Below are 17,612 nucleotides of genomic sequence, written 5' to 3' on the forward strand. Positions count from 1 at the left end.
TTTTCACAGATAATTGGAAGGGAAACACATGCAGTTACAAGAATACGCAGCATATTTGGAGCTGAAAACCACATAAAGTAATGTGAAAAGTGATCATAAAAATAGAGAAATATCATGCAATAAGAGCCACTATACTCCCACATAAAAAATAGACTACTTATTATAAATATACAGTGGCTACACAAGACTATAAAAGACTTGAATTATCTGGAGTATATTACAGGAAGTAAATAGAGATGATATGTTAATATATTAGCTTTTCAAAACTTTGATCAGAGTTGCAGCGAACTTTTCTCCCTTCCAGTGAATTATCTCTTGAAGCTCAAGACCTTGGTATTTGGAGCCTGATAAGGTAACTTAGAGAATTTTTCACTTGACCACAGCTCAAAGAGCACTACATCATCATCATTACCAAAATATTTGGGAGTTGTAGAGCACTTTACATGTTCAAAGTGCTTTACAAACATCAACTAATCCTCACAACACCCCTGTGAGGTAGGTAAGTATTCTTATCCCCATTTGGCAGATGAGGACACTGAGCCAGACAAGTATTTGCCCAAGGACAGTCCTGTGTTTACTCTACTAGGTCAAGGTTCCTCTCATATACTTGAATGTACTAATTAAGCTCCCAATGAAGAGCAAGCCTAAAACAACAATTACAAGTGTCAAATTTTGCTTGCTTAGGAGTCAGTGGTATCCAGACAAAAAAGGCCTGCTGATATAATTCAAGAACTGTGTTAAGTTCATGTCTGGTAAACAAGACCAGTGTGGGACTGGAAAACAATGAACCAAAATTGGTGTGTTTGAAATTAGAGCTAACTGGTGGACAAAATAATGAGGGGATGGACCTCACTCCCTTTTGAGGTCCTTAAAAGAGACTCGGGGGGGGGGGGGGAGGGAGAAGGAGGAATGAAAATTAGCAGAGGGGAAAACCTGGCTAGCTCAGCACAGAGTGCAAGAAGGGGGAAGGAGCAAGCTTCACCATTTTGAAAGTGAGGCAATCCCAAATTAGGGAAGTTCTGTTTCCCTGGGTTCTGTGAGTTCCTGTAATTAGGAACCTTTGTAACACAATCCAGTTTCTCTGTGGATCTGTCCAGCAAAAATACCACCTTAAAAAGTTCCTGGTAGCAGTGTCATTAGAGCATCACTTGCAAATGATGACATAAACCTCAAAATCCCACTGTGTTTGGGACAATTTTAGTGATTATGACACAGCCAGTAATTTATGGCTTGTTGGTATCTTTTAAATGAAAGGGGGACTGGTCCTGAAAAGTCCTGAAGTGGTGCAAGTTCTGAACTCCTTTTAAAATCAAGCCCAGAGTGTGTCACAGTAAGACTGAAGCCCACATTAGTGTATCTTCAGGTGCTTCCTAGTAGCACTAAATCCAATAAAATCAGCCAGTAATTGTTTGGCCAAAAACCCCAGGACTGATCCTAACATCAAAGGTAATTGGTTCTTTCCACCTCTTTAGGAAGAGGAACAGTTTTATCAGACTATGAAATGGTTTTTCAAAGGAAGTGATAAAAACCACATCAATCAAATCTAGAACTGGTAAAAAAAATGTTAATTTTCTTTCATGAAAAATGTCTTTTAAAAAGAAACAGATATTGCCAGACAATTCTTTTCCTTTCAAAAGAAAAAAACAACAACAACAAAATGTATAAAATATTCATTTTGTTTCAATTTTCACATTTTTATTTCTTCCGCTGCACCCTACTTTTCCCCCCTTTCTTCTTGATTTTCCAGTGGAATGAAAGGGAAGAGGGGAAGAGAAGAGAAAGGGGGGAAATATCCCCCAAAATTGAAAACCAAAACAAAATGATTTTTTCATTCAAAATGAAAAGTTTCATTCATCTTAACTTCACCAAAAAACTGAAAAATTCCATGAAAAAAATGTCGAACAAAATGAAAGCTTTGGTTAATTCAAAACTTTAAGGGAAAATACCATTTTTCAAACAAGTCATTTGACCCTCAATAGGGCAAACCTCTGAAAAAATGTACTGTGAAGAATGATCTTTGGCTTAGGGGTGGGGAAAATGACATCATAAATCTTTTCCATCTCCATTGTCTACGATAACTTAGCAATTGGATTTTAGAGATGGGACTCATGTCCATTTTAAGTCTGTTGTGGAGATTTAAAGGTGTCAGAGAATCCACAAGCTTTCTCTTTCTCTCTGTGGACAAATATCTGGGTGTGGTTGACTCACTAGCCAATCTAGACATGTTTTGATAAAATATGGAAAAGGTCACTTGCTATATAATCAGGTGGGAGGAACAGGAGAAGCACCTAAAGTAAAAATTGGCCGTAAAATGAAAAGTTTTAATTTGGTTTTGATTTTTTTCCTTTTCAATTAAATATTGTCTTTTGACTTTAATCAGGCCTGTCCTAGTTCTGGTTGCCTAGTAAACCTTTATACACAAATCACTCAACCTAGTTTTTCATTCAACTGATGGGGTTTCTGAAGTTCGCTTCACTCTAATCAAGACATTTTTTTCTTTTTAAAATCCAGGTTAGTTACAGTGAAGTTACAGATAGAAATGGCAAAGTTTGTATTTTTACAATGACTACCAAGAAAGATGATGAAAGAAAAGCATACACATGCTGTATGAGTGCTGGCACGATCACTGATATGGTGCATTTATCACGTGTGTCTCTTTATGGCGTATCATGGAAGACTGCCATCAAATAATAATACCTGCACTTGGTTTACAGATAGCCTTCATTTGAGCAGCAATAAGCTCTCTGTTAACAAAGGAAACTAGGTAGATAGCCATATTCTCTCTGTGTCTTGGAATATTCCATAATATGCTGCATAATCCCTTAGTTTTTGATATGTAAACATTGTGTATGATTTTTCACCTCAAATGCCATGTTTAAGAAGAGTGCAAAAAATCTTTGTAACTTCTTAAACTTACTTAAAAGGTCTGAGGTTCACAGAGACTGTCACATTTATGAAACAATTTAAAAATAATACATGCAGGTTAAAAAATGAAGTAAAACAAAGCATGCACTGCTATATACAAGTCTCAATATCCATAAATGTGAAAGGTACCTTGCATTCATCTACTATGACAGAGTTGTGAGCTGCATAAACACATTGGTTTGAGTTGTTTTCCCTATGATTTTTCATGTCATCATAAATTGACTGAGTCTTGGTCATTTCAATGTCTTCATGCCCCTTATGCTGGGAATCCAGGTTTTCCAGCTCTGTCTTGGAGAGGTGATACACAATGCCAGCACCAAAAGAATCTCCTACAACATTTACTGATGTTCTCATCCGGTCTCTGCAGGAGAGAGAGACAGGTTTGATAGTTAATGATAAATCAGTCTGGAGCATGAAAGACTCACTTGTTGTCTGGACTTCACTATTAGGGAAAGGGGAAAGTTCGGGATGAAAGGAGTGCCTAATATTGCAGGTGGTGCTGCTGCTGTCATTTATCCTCTACAGAATGTTTATGGGATCTTTAGAATGGAAAGGATTTTAGCTTTCAAGAGAAGTTGAAAAGAAATGCCTTCCCAGGGGACTGTTCAACAGAAACTATATATAGACTTCCATGGCACAGATACCCATAGTCACAGATCTGGTTCCCTGATGTGGCAGAGCGATTGTACAAAGAAACAGCCAAACTGTATTTTGTATTTTGCTGAGATCTGTAAAGTGCCTGCTTCTTGGGTTGGAGATTTTGTATCGCTATGCACTTCCCATCTCACTGCCAGTAAATTAACCTGAATTCATCAGGGCCCCAAATTCTCTTTACACAACCAGGGGAAATGATTTTAGATTTAGTGACTTATTCCAGCTCTCAGCTGGTGTAAATAAATAGCCTCTCCCCTTTATTCAAACTGAGGAAGCTATGGGAAGGTGATGTGAAATCTCGCTATGGGACTCAAACCTTCAGAGCTCCTGTTGGATTCTGGTTCCCTCGCACCACTAGACACATAGCCAGCTGTTATGGTGGCACTGTGCCCATTCACACTGTTATATGCCAGTATTCATAGGGTATATGTGCCAACCAAATATAACCTGTGAAATGATGAACCAGTGACACTTCTTCAGTAATAAGAGCTTCCTGGTTGCAAGTTGATGACAAATTAGGCCCACATGCTTCTTTACAAGGAAAAATATTTGTTGGCACTTGGAAACATTAGACCATCGGTGGAGGCCCTACCTTTCTCCAGTATCCTTTTTACACTGCTGATGATTCTGAACATGAACGACTAGATTCTCCCCCACATCAGAACCCTTGATTCCATGTCTCCTGCCTATAGCAGACACTATTGCTCCATTGCACCCTATGTAGTCATTTATGTCAGTGTAAATTAAATGCAAGTAAATGTAAAATGCTTTCACTCTGGTCTGGTGCCATTTTACACCTGTTTTACACTGATGTAAATGACAACAACAACACCGTGGGACTGTTAAAAAGTCACATTTCACCCCAAGAGGCAGCTGTGGTTCAGGGGCAGCGGAAGTGATCCATGTATAGTGTTGTGCATGTCTATTTAACTTGAAAGGTGCTTTGACATCCTTTTAGGGTCAAAAATGTAAAACAATAGCAATAATAATAAATCTGTAGACCTCTACCGATACTAGCTGGACAGAAGCATCCTCAGAAAACTCTGTTAATTCTAATCTAACAAACCCACAGCAAGCAAGGGAAGAGTGCTTGTGGTGTCCTGGTTTCTGGTTCATCAGGGAGTCAATCAGAAATGCGAATACAGAAAGGCTGAGGTGTATTTCCAAAAAACCCAAGTCTTCTCAGAGGATGGCAGAATGATTGAGCAATATGACCTTTGATCAAATGACAGAAAAGCAGGATGTACAATTCCATGCTGGTAGAATTCCTTTCCATGTAACAGTCGTTGATTTGACAACATTGATTTTTCCCTGCTTTTTCTAATATTGTTGGTACTAGGTTTGCATTGTACAACTGTCTAGCACCACGCCAAAAGTTTAAATATGATTTATAAATCAATGAACTACTACTAATTTTATATTCTTATGCATGACTGAGTGAAACTTTTGTTTAGTGCTTTGACTAAAATTTCAGTGTAAACATTTACAAAACCCAATTGAATCGATTTCACAAGTGTTTTTCATTATTTTGCCATTGTATCTGACAATTATGGTGGAATTTCATAAGCATATCAGCAAAGTTTTGCAAAATGTTCATAAAAATAGTACCAAAGTGTGAAAAACATTTTTCATTTATGGCCAATACTCACAACAAAACATTATATAGAAGGAAAAATCCCTCCAGTTTTGCTTTGCTTGAGTGAAAGATTTTACACAGTTATTAAGTCATGCACGTATGATCCCAACCCTAGTGGAAGTGGCAGACTTAGAAAATATTACTTGCAGAGGGTTCATTTTTTAACAAAACCCATCAAATATACTGAACTCTGCAATAAGATCTCCATGGAAACATTATAGAATGCCTGAATAATTTTGAGTGAATAGTCTTAGGGCTGGTCTACACTGGGGGGGGGGGAGGGGTCGATCTAATATACGCAACTTCAGCTACGCGAATAGCGTAGCTGAAGTCAAAGTATCTAAGATTGAATTACCTGGGATCCACACTGCGCGGGATCGACGGCCGGGACTCCCCCATAGACTGCACTACCGCTGTTCGCTCTGGTGGAGTTCCAGAGTCGACGGTGAGTGCGTTCGGGGATCGATATATCGCGTCTTAACGAGACGCAATATATCGATCCCGGATAATACCAAACATCTTGAATGAATTCATTAATGCCACTTCAGGGTGAGTGCTCAGAATGCCAGACAGGAGGTGGAGACCAGAATCCACAAATATAGCTCCAGTGTGTTTTATACTTAACAGGTGAGGAGATGCCTCAATCTATCTGTGTCTGTTAGTAGACAAGAAAAGACTGTCTAAGCAAACAGCACAATGTTTCAGAACTATTCACTGTACACTGGGCTAGATTGACTTAACGGAAACACAGAGGGTGAAATCCTGGACCCACTGACTCCCATTGACTTCAGTCAGGCTGATTGCATCCAGAGAGAAAGGATGGGTGAAGAGAAAAGGTTCCATTCATTCTATTCTTAAAAACAATAGACCAAATTATGTTGTTGAGTACAGTGGTACAACCCCACTGAAATCAATAGGGTTGCATCAGTGTAAATAAGCTTGGGGGTAGCTCAGTGGTTTGAGCATTGGCCTGCTAAACCCAGGGTTGTGAGTTCAATCCTTGAGGGGGCCACTTAGGGAGCTGGGGCAAAATCAGTACTTGGTCCTGCTGGTGAAGGCAGGGGGCTGGACTTGATGACCTTTCAAGGTCCCTTCCAGTTCTAGGAGATAGGATATCTCCATTAATTAATTAATTAATTAATTAAAAAAGAGGAAAACTTGGCCCAGTAAATTATTTGTCCAACATATCAACTTCAATGTAGTCTGAAACATGAATTCTGAAAGGAAGATTGAGAAAGGGAGTCAGCCTGGCTTCTGCTGAGATACAGCAAATATTTTGGAAACAGAAGGAGTATTAAAGGACACAATCTCTCTTCCGACTACCCAAAATACCTAGTAATGTCAAGATCAGAAGAATCAATACATGACTGATGGCTGGGTCAGCAGTGATCAGACAAAAAGATTATTTCATCTGAAGAAGAAAGGATTTCTCATACTTATGTTATTTCTCTTGTAGGATCAGATCCAGCTCCCATTGACTTTTATGAGAGTTGGATCAGGCTCATAGGGTCTGACTCTGTATTCTACTCACTCCAGTATAAATCAAAGTTAGCAGCATTGGAGGCAATAAAGTTATACCACTATATGAGTGAGAGAAGAAGCAGGTCCACAAAGTGTTGTTAGGTATTATTATTAATACTAACGTAAAAAAACATTGTCCCTTCCAAGGAGCTTTCTTGACTAGGTACTCTGGATCCTAGAAAGGATCCTAAAAAGGAGATTAAATAAATCCCTCAAGGTTCCCACTGACTCAAAAAGTGACATGCTTAACTTGGCTTCATCTTGTTGGCACTTAGGGGAATAGCTACTTCTATTTTTCATATTTTATTCTACTTGAGTTTACATTCTAGAAACAGACCTAAGCAATAACATTCAAATATCAACTTTCCCAAGGAATGTGGGCCTAAGCGTTTTGAATTTAGACCCATGTTACACAAGCTACAGAAAAGATTCAGATATCATGCAAACTTTATCAGTTGTGTTTCTGAATGTAGATGTCTGCTTTAGATGTTGGATCTGAGCAGTTTTCCCAATGCAAAGTACTTCTGTACCAAGGGCACATGGTATGGCATTTGCTACGCTTGTTAGTCTCATAGTTGGAAAGTAGCCAGCTCTTGGCTACAGCTAATGATGCTGGATTCATTCCAGCTGTTGGCACATAATGCTCTCCTATTAAATGTCACCGCTGTGATTTGTTTAGTTTTAAATTAAGAAACTGCGAGAGTTGTGAAAGCTTGGAACATTTGCCTGACAAAGTTCTGTTTGTCTGTCTTTCTACACAATCTCTCTGTACAAGAGAGGGACCATTGAGGATATGATCTGATCTAGATCCAGAACCCCCTTAAGCCTCAATTTGAGGGGAGGGAGAGTCAAGGCTGAGACCCAGTCAAAACTCATTTGGGTTTGAGTGTTCTGAAATTGTGAAAGCTGTTTTCTGTGAGATTTCAGCGTAATCCTGACAAATCAGGTGATTTTGTGATCTTTTCTTTCATCTTGAACAGTAAAAAGCTCACAAGATGAGCCATTTTTGCAAGAATTTTTCTAATTTGACCTGAAATGCCAGGACAATTGCTGTTCTTAAAAGATATCTACTGTATTGATTTGCATCCAGACAAGTTCCAGATATCAGGTTCATTATGATTGTCTGTACCTGTATCCAGGGCCGGCGCTTCCATTTAGGTGACCTAGACAGTCGCCTAGGGTGCCAGGATTTGGGGGGGTGGCATTTTGCTGCCCTCGGTGGCAATTCGGCGGTGGGTCCTTCCGCGCTCCGGGTCTTCAGCGGCAATTCTGCGGCGGGTCCTTCACTCGCTCCGGGACCCGCCGCCGAAGTGCACTGAAGACCGGGAGCGCGGAAGGACCCCCCCCGCCGCAGAATTGCCGACGACGACCGGGAGCGCGGAAGGACCCCTGCTTAGGGCGCCAAAAACCCTGGCGCCGCTCCTGCCTGTATCCATCTCCTGTATTTATATCTATCACTCAGTCAATTAATAGATAGCCTGATTCTGATCTCACACAGAAGTTAATGGACTTACACTGGTGTAAAACTAGCATAAGTGAGGTCAGAATCAGGCTCCAAATGTTTCATTAGCTTTATCAGCATGACAAGATATACAGAACTCGCCTCCTTTTTTTCCTCATTTTCTTTCTCTCAAGCCTTGACGCTAAGGCTCTGAATTTTATCACTACGGATTGCACTGTTGCTTGTCAGGCCAAAGAACCCCAAAGCCCTCCCAGTCTGGGAGAAGGTTCCAGGCTTGTCTTTCACTTGGACACAATCCTGTAACATTCCTTTCAGATGTTCTTTCTCTGACTCTGGCCTTGTCTATGCTAGCAAGCTTCATAATTGGGATTCACCACCGGTGCAGCTCCATGGCACAGGCATTTCTACTCCCATGTTGTTTAACACGCCTCTGAGCAGGGCTAGATGACAGAAAGGTAAAATTGTCTGGGCCCTGCCCACACTGTAGCTCCTGCCAGTGGAGCAGCACTTTTCATGAATTACGGCTCTAAGGTTCACTAGTGTAGGCAGGGCTTAAAATGACATTTCCCTAAAAAACCCAAACAAACCACATGCTGCATTTATACATCCTCCTTCCAGCAGCAGAACCCTATCTACTTGGCCTATTTTGAGTTCCAATGAAAACATATATTTAAAACCTGAGCATGGACCTCCTCTTGTCCTTCCGCTCCTAGCTGCAAATTCCTACGCCACTTTCCTGTTTTGAGCCATGACTTCACCAATGTATTTAAAACCACACAATATCCTCTTTTCCCTTCGCCAGCTGCCTGCTGAGCCCCACCCTGGTTCCCCGTTCTGAGCTATGATTTCACACAATTACAATATATTTTTTAAAATCATCTTTTCCCTTTGCTTGCCCCAGCTGTAAATTCCTGCCTCGTTTTCCCCTATAGATGGGACTGGAGCTGGGAACTGTTCTTAGACGCTGGTGTCTCACAGACAGGGTGATACACTGGCTGTAACTGAAGAAAACCCCTCATCTCAGATCTAGCAGATATATCACAGAAGGATGACTACAGGGGCTATGTTATGGGGTGGATTGAGACCTTGAATGCTTCCCAATAAGGCAACAAGGGCCAATGGCAACAAGGGATAAATAGCACATTATGTCACTAAAAAGAACAGGAGTACTTGTGGCACCTTAGAGATTAACAAATTTATTAAAGAATAAGCTTTCGTGGGCTACAACCCACTTCTTCGGATGCATATAAAGTGAAACATATATTGAGGAGATATATATACACACATACAGAGAGCATGAACAGGTGGGAGTTGTCTTACCAACTCTGAGAGGCCAATTAAGTAGGAGAAAAAAAAACTTTTGAAGTGATAATCAAGATAGCTCAGTACAGACAGTTTGATAAGAAGCAAGTGGGAGAATACTTACAAGGGAAGTATGTCACTAAAGTTTCAAAGCCAAATACTCAGCTCGGCTAAGCCCCTTCTGCATAACTCCAATGGCACAACGCATTGAAGATGCATCAATTGGGCTGCTGGGGATTCCCCTGGCATGGGGAAATCAGTAAGTGGTATAAAGCTGGCATAGCTAGTGTTACACTTCTTCCCAGCATTACTACCTGCAACCTTATAGCTTAGGCTGTGCAGTGATGTGCTGAAGCAGGAAAGGCAGTGACCGGAATGCACTGTGCTCCAGCAATTCAGGCTGATGTAAAGGTTTCTAGGGGCCTGTCACCAATCAGTGCAACTTAGAGGAGCCCTGGGACTGCTCTAAGTTGTGTTGATGGGCTAAACTGGTCCCTGGGAACTCTATGGCAAGGTGGCACAAAGATGTCTATGCCTCCAATCTAAAATACACCCAGAGTCAGATCCTCAGGTGCATTATTGTTGTTATAATTATTAAAGGGGCTTCTAAATCCCAGAGGTGAGGGACAGAAAGCTCCTGGAGAAAGGTGGAACAGGTGGATGTCTCTTGGCTGAGGATCTGCAATGGCACTGAAAGGACTCTAATCCCAAGACCCTGAGGTTGAAAGGTAGGTCAGGTCATGTTTTAGAGAATCTCCTGGTAAAAACTGACTGGGAATATCCTTCCATTTTCCAGTTTGCTGTCTCATTTCGTTTGGTTTGTGGGCTCCTTTAGGACATTCATCCTATAGTGTCTTTGTTGAGAAAAGAACTCTATGAAGAAACCTGATTCTATTAGGAACGTAGAGCTTGCTATGCTGGATGGATCAGTGGTCCATCACATCTGTAGCTCTATCTCCATAAGTACCTGATGCTTCAGAGAAAGGTGTAAGACTCCCATAACATAACAGACAACTATTATCATGAGGGTAGGGTGGGGGGATTTCTTCCTAACCTCAAGCAGTTGGCTGTAGCCTGAAGCATGTTCATGCTAGCTAATGTAACTGGAGATGACAATATTAATACAAATGCCCAATGCCATATAAAATCCTTCTGTTCTAGACAAGCATCACTGCAGTGTAATCCACAGACTCAGTACCCATCCCTCCAGACAAGAATTATAATAAGGAAACCTAAAAGCAGAGGTGAATAACTGTTAGTGAACTATGTTTATAGTTTGGAACAACAGCTTGGAAGGTTACATATCTCTAGGGAATGTAGTGGCTTTGGCAGGAGTCTGAGAGTCAAGCCTCTTAGGGACTCAGCTGGTATAAATTGTCATAGCTCCATTGAAGTCAATTGTTTAAGTCAACTGATTTCAGTGTAACTATTGCAAATTACACCAGCCATAGTTTAGATCTTCCCTTTAGGTTCTATTTCTTGTTCTAATTCTGACTTAAGTGGCCCATGTCAAACCACTTCACCTATCTGTGCCTCAGTTGCTCCATCTGTACAATAGATATATTTTAGCGTGCTTTGAGATCCATGATTCTAAGATAGCAGAGAAGAGTAAATCATTATTTGTTACTTGCTGTAAGTACATGATGACTTCTTCGGATTGAATCATGGAGTCACTATTACTTACAAGAGCCAGTCAACAGCAACAAGCAGACTGATGTCCTGAGTAGGGAGACCCACCGCAGTGAGGATGAGAAGCATGGTGACCAGTCCTGCACTGGGTATACTGGCAGCTCCAACACTTGCTAAGGTGGCTGTCAGACTGTAAGAATAAACACAGTATTGGGTAACAACAAGGAGGGTGTGACTTTCAAGGTGTACTCACTTGATCAAAACAAAAAGTTGGTTTTCACCTGGCATGTCCCAGAAAATACAGGGCTGCATAACTACTAGAGATGGAATCAAGCCACAACTTTGAGGATTCTGTTCCTCCACCAACTCCAATTTAAGAGTGTTCAGATCGGGGTGGGGTGGGGGTTGTTCAGACTATTATAAAGACAAAGGCAATTTGCAACATTCAGACTGTTAGCCTGGTTTTGATTTTCAACCTCCGTCCCTACATTTCAGAGATGTTTGAATCCAGGGCTTTTGCCCAGATCCACCTCCACATTCCAACTGGAATTTCTGCAGTGTAGGGGCTGCAGGTTGAATTTCCAGTGCGGTTGATTAATGTTAATTTATGGAGCTTGCAGTTCATTTTGTGAGATAATAGTGTGGGGGAATTGGTTGTTATCAATAAGGAAATGGTGAAAGACCATGTATCCTACAGTCACATGCTCCAAACTCTGGGAGCTTGTGATAAACCAAGCCCAGATACAAAGCACTCTTGTTCTGGTTTGCAAAACCAACATTCAGCCAATTAGGTTTTGCGAATCCAGAGCCATGCCTGCTTTTGCTCCAATTAGTAGAATGTGAAAGTCGAGTACAGTGAATGTCTGTGCTACAAATGCTGGAAGTCTGAAAAACCAGGCTACAGCTTCAGAGACACTAGGCATTCCTTTGTAGAATGGAAAATAAATTAGGCAGCAAGGGAGCCAAGGAACAATAAAAAATATAAAAGAAGTCTCTGTCTTTCTGAAATAGATCATGCAATTTACTACTAAATTTGAGATGCTGTGGGTTCACCAAGTGCTTCCAATAAAGAGGTGGGGGAATAAGTGCCTCCATGGGGTAAATACTTGGCTACAGCCATGGTGCTAATGTGAGGACACAGCATTTTAGCCCCTACCATTTCCAGGATTATCATCTCCAAGGGGTAGGTTGCTTTGCCAGGTTTGGTTGTTGGATTAAAGCAGAAATGCCCAAAAGGGCAGATCTGAGGTGCAAAAAGGAGAATTATTAAGCCTGCCTGAGCCTGCATTTGGATCATTTGAACCTAATCCCAGCATTGCTAGTTGGGTTTGGCAGACATAAGAGAACAATCTTCTATCGATTTGCATTGCCATATCAGAACATAGTATGAGTGTCACAACACAAATGTCATCCCATCATATTGCACTGGGGAAAGAGTTGGCAGTTTTCCCATGGCTAATCCACAGGAGCACTGCTCTCTGTCAACCTCATTCAGCTCTCACACCAGCATACATCAAGAATAATTCTGGGAAGTTCAGGGGGTCAACTAAACTAGTGTACAAATGGTGCGAGATCTGAATCAGGCACAGTGAGTCAATTCTTTACAGGAGGAGCAGGAAGAATAATTTAGGTTCAAGTTCACCAAGACTTGTGGTCAACAAGTCCCAGAACTTCCTCTGGTAGCAAATATTTTATTAGCAACTCGTCTTTAAAAAGAATGTTCTTATTTCTAAAAACTAAATTGTATCATTCAAGGTCCAACTTTACAGCATCTGCCTTTGAGAGAAGCAGCCTAACCCCTTTAAAACCATATTTTACTATTGTAAGTAACCTGCAGGAGGCAAAGAACTGGAAAATATGTTGCTAATATAGTTGGGCAAGAAACACAATACTAGAAATTCCAGTGCAGGCACTTCTTTATCCTGAAAAGGGGTTAGCTAAGAGGAAGGTGGGTGGATTAGAGACACAAGGAAAAGGCAAACTTGGCAGCATTCATGTGTGGTTTGAATTATTATGATTCAAAATGTCAGGCTTAGTGCATTTGTCATATTTTCCATTGTAAATGAATTCAGCAGCAACAGTCATAACTTTGCCATTCTCTTTTTTTAGTAACAGGATCGAATATGACTTTAAATTGGATTACAGTAAAACATGCCAAAATTATACTTACCTAACTTAAATGTGTGTATTCCTTTGAGCTTCCAGATATTTCAACACAGTTCTATATGTAATGATTTGGCATAATAGGAATATATCTACTGTACTCTGGGTTAATGTGAGCACACTGAGATAGAATTTAAGATCCACAGTCTACAGTCTATTTCGCAGTAGTGATAGTTCAGGGGTGTCAAACTCATTTCATGTGGCAGGACTGATCCACTACCCTGCCACTTAGGTCAGCAAGAGTTATTAAAATAGAAATAGATAAATATAAACCATGTTGGTAGTTACTTACATTCACCCTTAGATTTATCTGAAGTTTCCTTTTTTTTTTTTTTTTTTTTTTTTTGACTTGCCTTGTTGGGGTACCTATTCTCCAGCTAGCGGGTAAGCGGTCTTCAGTATCACTTCCCCTCACCCAGACATGTTCCAACTTCTCCAAGACTTGTACCTCTCTAGTGCCTCTTGAACATGACCAAGTGGTTGTACACCTGCACATGAGGTTTTGCTGGATTGCTGTGCCAGAGTCTGGACTATGGGGATATGAGCTGTAGAGCACACAAGTGTTTTCCTCTCTAACTCCCCTGGGTGGACCCTGCTGGAACATACTAAATGTTCTTTAGTAAGCATTGATGTAGTTCTGCTTGAAATGGTTGATATCCCTGTGTGATGGGGTGTACTCCCCACACCTGCCCTGAGAGGACTGAATTAGGCCAGGCAGACCCAATTAATCAATTAAGTGGCAGACAGGAGAGATATTTAGGCTAGGAGGAAGCACTAATTGGAATCTAGGTCACCTGTGAGGGAACAGATGGGGCTTACATAAAGCCAAGAGACTGGCAATAGAAAAGAGGCTCCAGGGTGAAAAGTGGTAGTCATGCTCCTGAGGGAAGGAGGATGAGGCATCCCTAAGACCTAGACGAGAGGGACTTGACTAGTATGAGTGGAAGCAGAGTAGGAAGTAGTCCCAGGGCAAGAGCAGTAAGGTTAGGGAAGCTGCAGACCTTGACCCTTTGGTAAAGGGACCTGGACTGGAACCTAGAGTAGAGAGCGGGCCTGGGTTCCCTTACCAACTAAGCCTGCCAGAGGGTATTGCCTGGGATAATGAACTAGCAGACTGTTTGAGTCACAGCAGGAGTGACAGGGGTAGGGTAGTGGATGTGAGGACTGTTGAATGCTGTTTGTCCAGAGATACCTGGAAAGTATCATACCCCAGAAGGGAAAACCACTTACTGTTCTGTCCAGGGGGCTGAATCACAAAGAGGAAGCAGCAGCTCCTGGAGCAAGAGAAGGGCAGCAGACAGAGTGAGGGACTGCAACTGCTGGAAAGGGGTGTTAGCTGGGCAGAACTAATCCCCAGAACAGCCTGGAGGAGGAGGAGCAGTCAAGTGGTGAGTAGAATACCCTGTGACTCCCACCCTTGACTCTAGGAATTCAAGGGCTATATCAGTAGTTGTGCCACAGCAACACTCATTGTAAATGTGGGATGGGGAGGCATATATGCCCCTCCTTCCCCTAATCAAAGGGGCTGCCTAGAACCAAACTGGTCCTAGGACAAGTTTAAAAGGGCACAAGGGCTGCTCTCATGTCAACTGGCAGAAAGCAGCTCCCAAGAAATCCCTCTGCTCATCTGGACTATGCCAGAATATGTTACACTGCAGCCATATTGCTTCGTTACCACTACCCCCTCACAGCCTGAAAATGCCTTGCACCAAGGCCATTATTTTTATTATTAATTGGTAAAATAAGAGGGAACAACCCAAGCTAACTATATGGATACTTTTTATGGGAAAGTCTTTTTTCAATTAGTACTCGTATGGACTTTCTAAATAATTAATATCCTGTACCTAGCTTGAAGCATCCCTCTGCATTTAACTAAGTTTATTATGTTGGACAGACAAGACCATTGCTTTGCACCTCGTGTTGTCATTTACTCCTATATAAAGTGAGTTTAAAATGTTACTAACCCAGAAGTCACAAATGATGACAACACACATTGCAAGGCAGTGGAGAATCTCTTTAGGAAGTCTTACGCCCTGTGTTAATACAGGAGGTCAGATTAGAGGATCACAATGGTTCATTCTGGTCTTAGAACCTTTGAATCAGGGCCATATCTATTTAACAGTCTTATCCACTCAATACCACTATGAGAAGCCAAAGTCAACACATTTCACAGTGTAAGAATACATAGGCATTCAGAAACCATCATTGCGTCTTCGTGCTATACAGCCTTCTAAATCAAAGACCCAGTTGTTTGCAGAAACGTATAGAACCCACCTCACAGTGACTATCTGCCCACCATCCAACACAATTCCATTCATCTGTGCTATGAAGATGGCAGCAACTGCTTCATAAAGGGCCGTCCCATCCATGTTTATTGTTGCTCCAACAGGCAGGACAAATCTTGTTACACGCTTATCAATGCCCAAGTTTTCTTCAAGACAACGGAAAGTGACAGGTAATGTACCAGCACTAAAAGAATAAGCAAAGACATGAAGAAAGACAGGGTTACGTGGTACACAATATTCTTGCATGATGGAACAAGATCAGAACTATTGCCATTTTGCTATGACCATTTCCTTTCTCAAGTCCAATATGTGCATTAAAGAACGTGCAACCAAATAGAAGTTACTGAATTCTATGGGAAAGACGAGCACAGTGCTTAATACGTGATTTTTAGTACATCATTGCTAGAAAGCTGGTAACATTACATATTTTCCCTTCCTCTGCCAAATTTTGTTGTTTTTAATCCTCCTGTGTCCATAAACCTTTTTTCAATCAAGACACACTTCAGTATTAACTGGAGGTGAGATTCTGGGTCACATAGGGGCTAGTTGGGCTCTCTATCCAATTTATGAATTATTTCTTGGATTTTTTTCAAAGCACAGAGCCAAATGGCTTTTTGCGATGGGAATTCAAATCAATATTGAAGGGTCAAATCCTGCATCTCTTCAGTTGTGGAGGTGTTCAGTTGTGGAGGAACCAGTGGCCTGTGCACTCCTCATTCACAGAGCTTGGGGGACAGCAAGGCTAGCACTGAGGAACAGGTGCTTGTGTGGATCTTCCCTGCCACCCCTCTCTAGGGGGCAGAGCAGGCTGTTTCACCCATTGAGCCTGAGTACCCTCAGCAGAGTTGTTCCATAACAACTCTTTCTGTCCAGTGAGTTGAGATCAGGGCTGCCTGGGGGGGCAAGTGGGGCAATTTGCTCCAGGCCCTAGGCCCCACAGGGGGCCCCCCACGAGAATATAGTATTCTATAGTATTGCAACTTTTTTATGGAAGGGCCCCCCAAAATTGCTTTGCCCCGGGCCCCCTGAATCCTCTGGGCAGCCCTGGTTGAGATTCCTTCCTCTGCTGTCCAAGTGTGCGTAGCTCAGCTGAAGCATCTGCCTCTAAATTAATGAATCCAATTCAATTACATATATTGATGCTTTTCATTTTCAGTACTTGACTCTGGTCCAACCCTCCACTAAATTAACTTGGTTATATCCTGACCAGAGTCACTTCTGAAAAATGAACACTGTTCTGGGGAAATTTGTTAATAGCTGAAGCATGTCTGTACCAACTCGTTTGCATACCCCCATGTGAGCTAATGGAAATTTCTCAAAGGTCATCCTGATTACTGTATCAATACTAGTTTTGGTCTGACAAGAATGTTTACTATTGCTTATAGTGAGCAGAACAAAGGGCTGAACTCACTAAAATATACTACAATAAATCCTTACTACATATTGCATATACTACCTTGCAACTTCAGTATTTAACATATTCATTACTTAGTCCCCAGAGTGACTCTATGAAGTAGTACAATATAGATATCCCCATTTTACAGAAGGGTAAAATGAGATACCGAAAGATTAAGTGACTTCTTCAATATCACAGATGAAGTAAGTGTCAGAGGCCAATTTGGTGCTCGTATTCCTGGCTCCTGATCCTGTGCTTATAATGCTAGATTGCTTTTTTCACTCACTGAGGGTTTTTTAAAAAGAACTACATGAACCTGGTAAATAGTTTCAGCCAACTCTATTCTGGCACCCGTGTGGTTTAGTTTTTACCACAGCCAATCAAATATTCATTCTGTGATGTCACACGAAGTATATATAAAAAAACAGAATAATCTCACTTCAAGATGGGAAATGTAAGGCATATTCCCCAATGAGCTGCCTTAGTAGTCCATGTATATGGCTGTTTGCATGTATGGAGATGGCTGAATGTATATTGTGGGTCACTAACAGAGGAGTACTTCCTGTTTTTTCACTCTGCTATGCTGTGCTGGCTTCCATGACAAAGGGATTTCCATATCTTATTCCTTAGAAAGGGAAA

General features: G+C 41.4%; 1 protein-coding gene across 5 annotated transcripts in view; it reads right to left on the reverse strand.

Annotated features, from left to right (window-relative positions):
* The window catches only part of SLC1A2 (solute carrier family 1 member 2), a 211,991-nt gene that overhangs the window by 85,644 nt on the left and 108,735 nt on the right, over nt 1-17,612 (reverse strand). For all 5 annotated transcript variants that reach the window (XR_008444759.1, XR_008444760.1, XM_054026505.1 and 2 more), the window contains 3 exons: nt 15,567-15,761; nt 11,185-11,319; nt 3,055-3,286 (listed from right to left, as the gene is read on the reverse strand). Coding sequence is in view for 3 of the 5 variants with exons in the window: in XM_054026505.1 (XP_053882480.1) it covers nt 3,055-3,286; nt 11,185-11,319; nt 15,567-15,761 (562 nt within the window). In the remaining 2 variants the exon portion in view is untranslated. The remainder of the gene's footprint in view (nt 1-3,054; nt 3,287-11,184; nt 11,320-15,566; nt 15,762-17,612) is intronic.

This window comes from Malaclemys terrapin, chromosome 4 (genome assembly GCF_027887155.1).
Source record: "Malaclemys terrapin pileata isolate rMalTer1 chromosome 4, rMalTer1.hap1, whole genome shotgun sequence".
NCBI lineage: Eukaryota > Metazoa > Chordata > Testudines > Emydidae > Malaclemys > Malaclemys terrapin.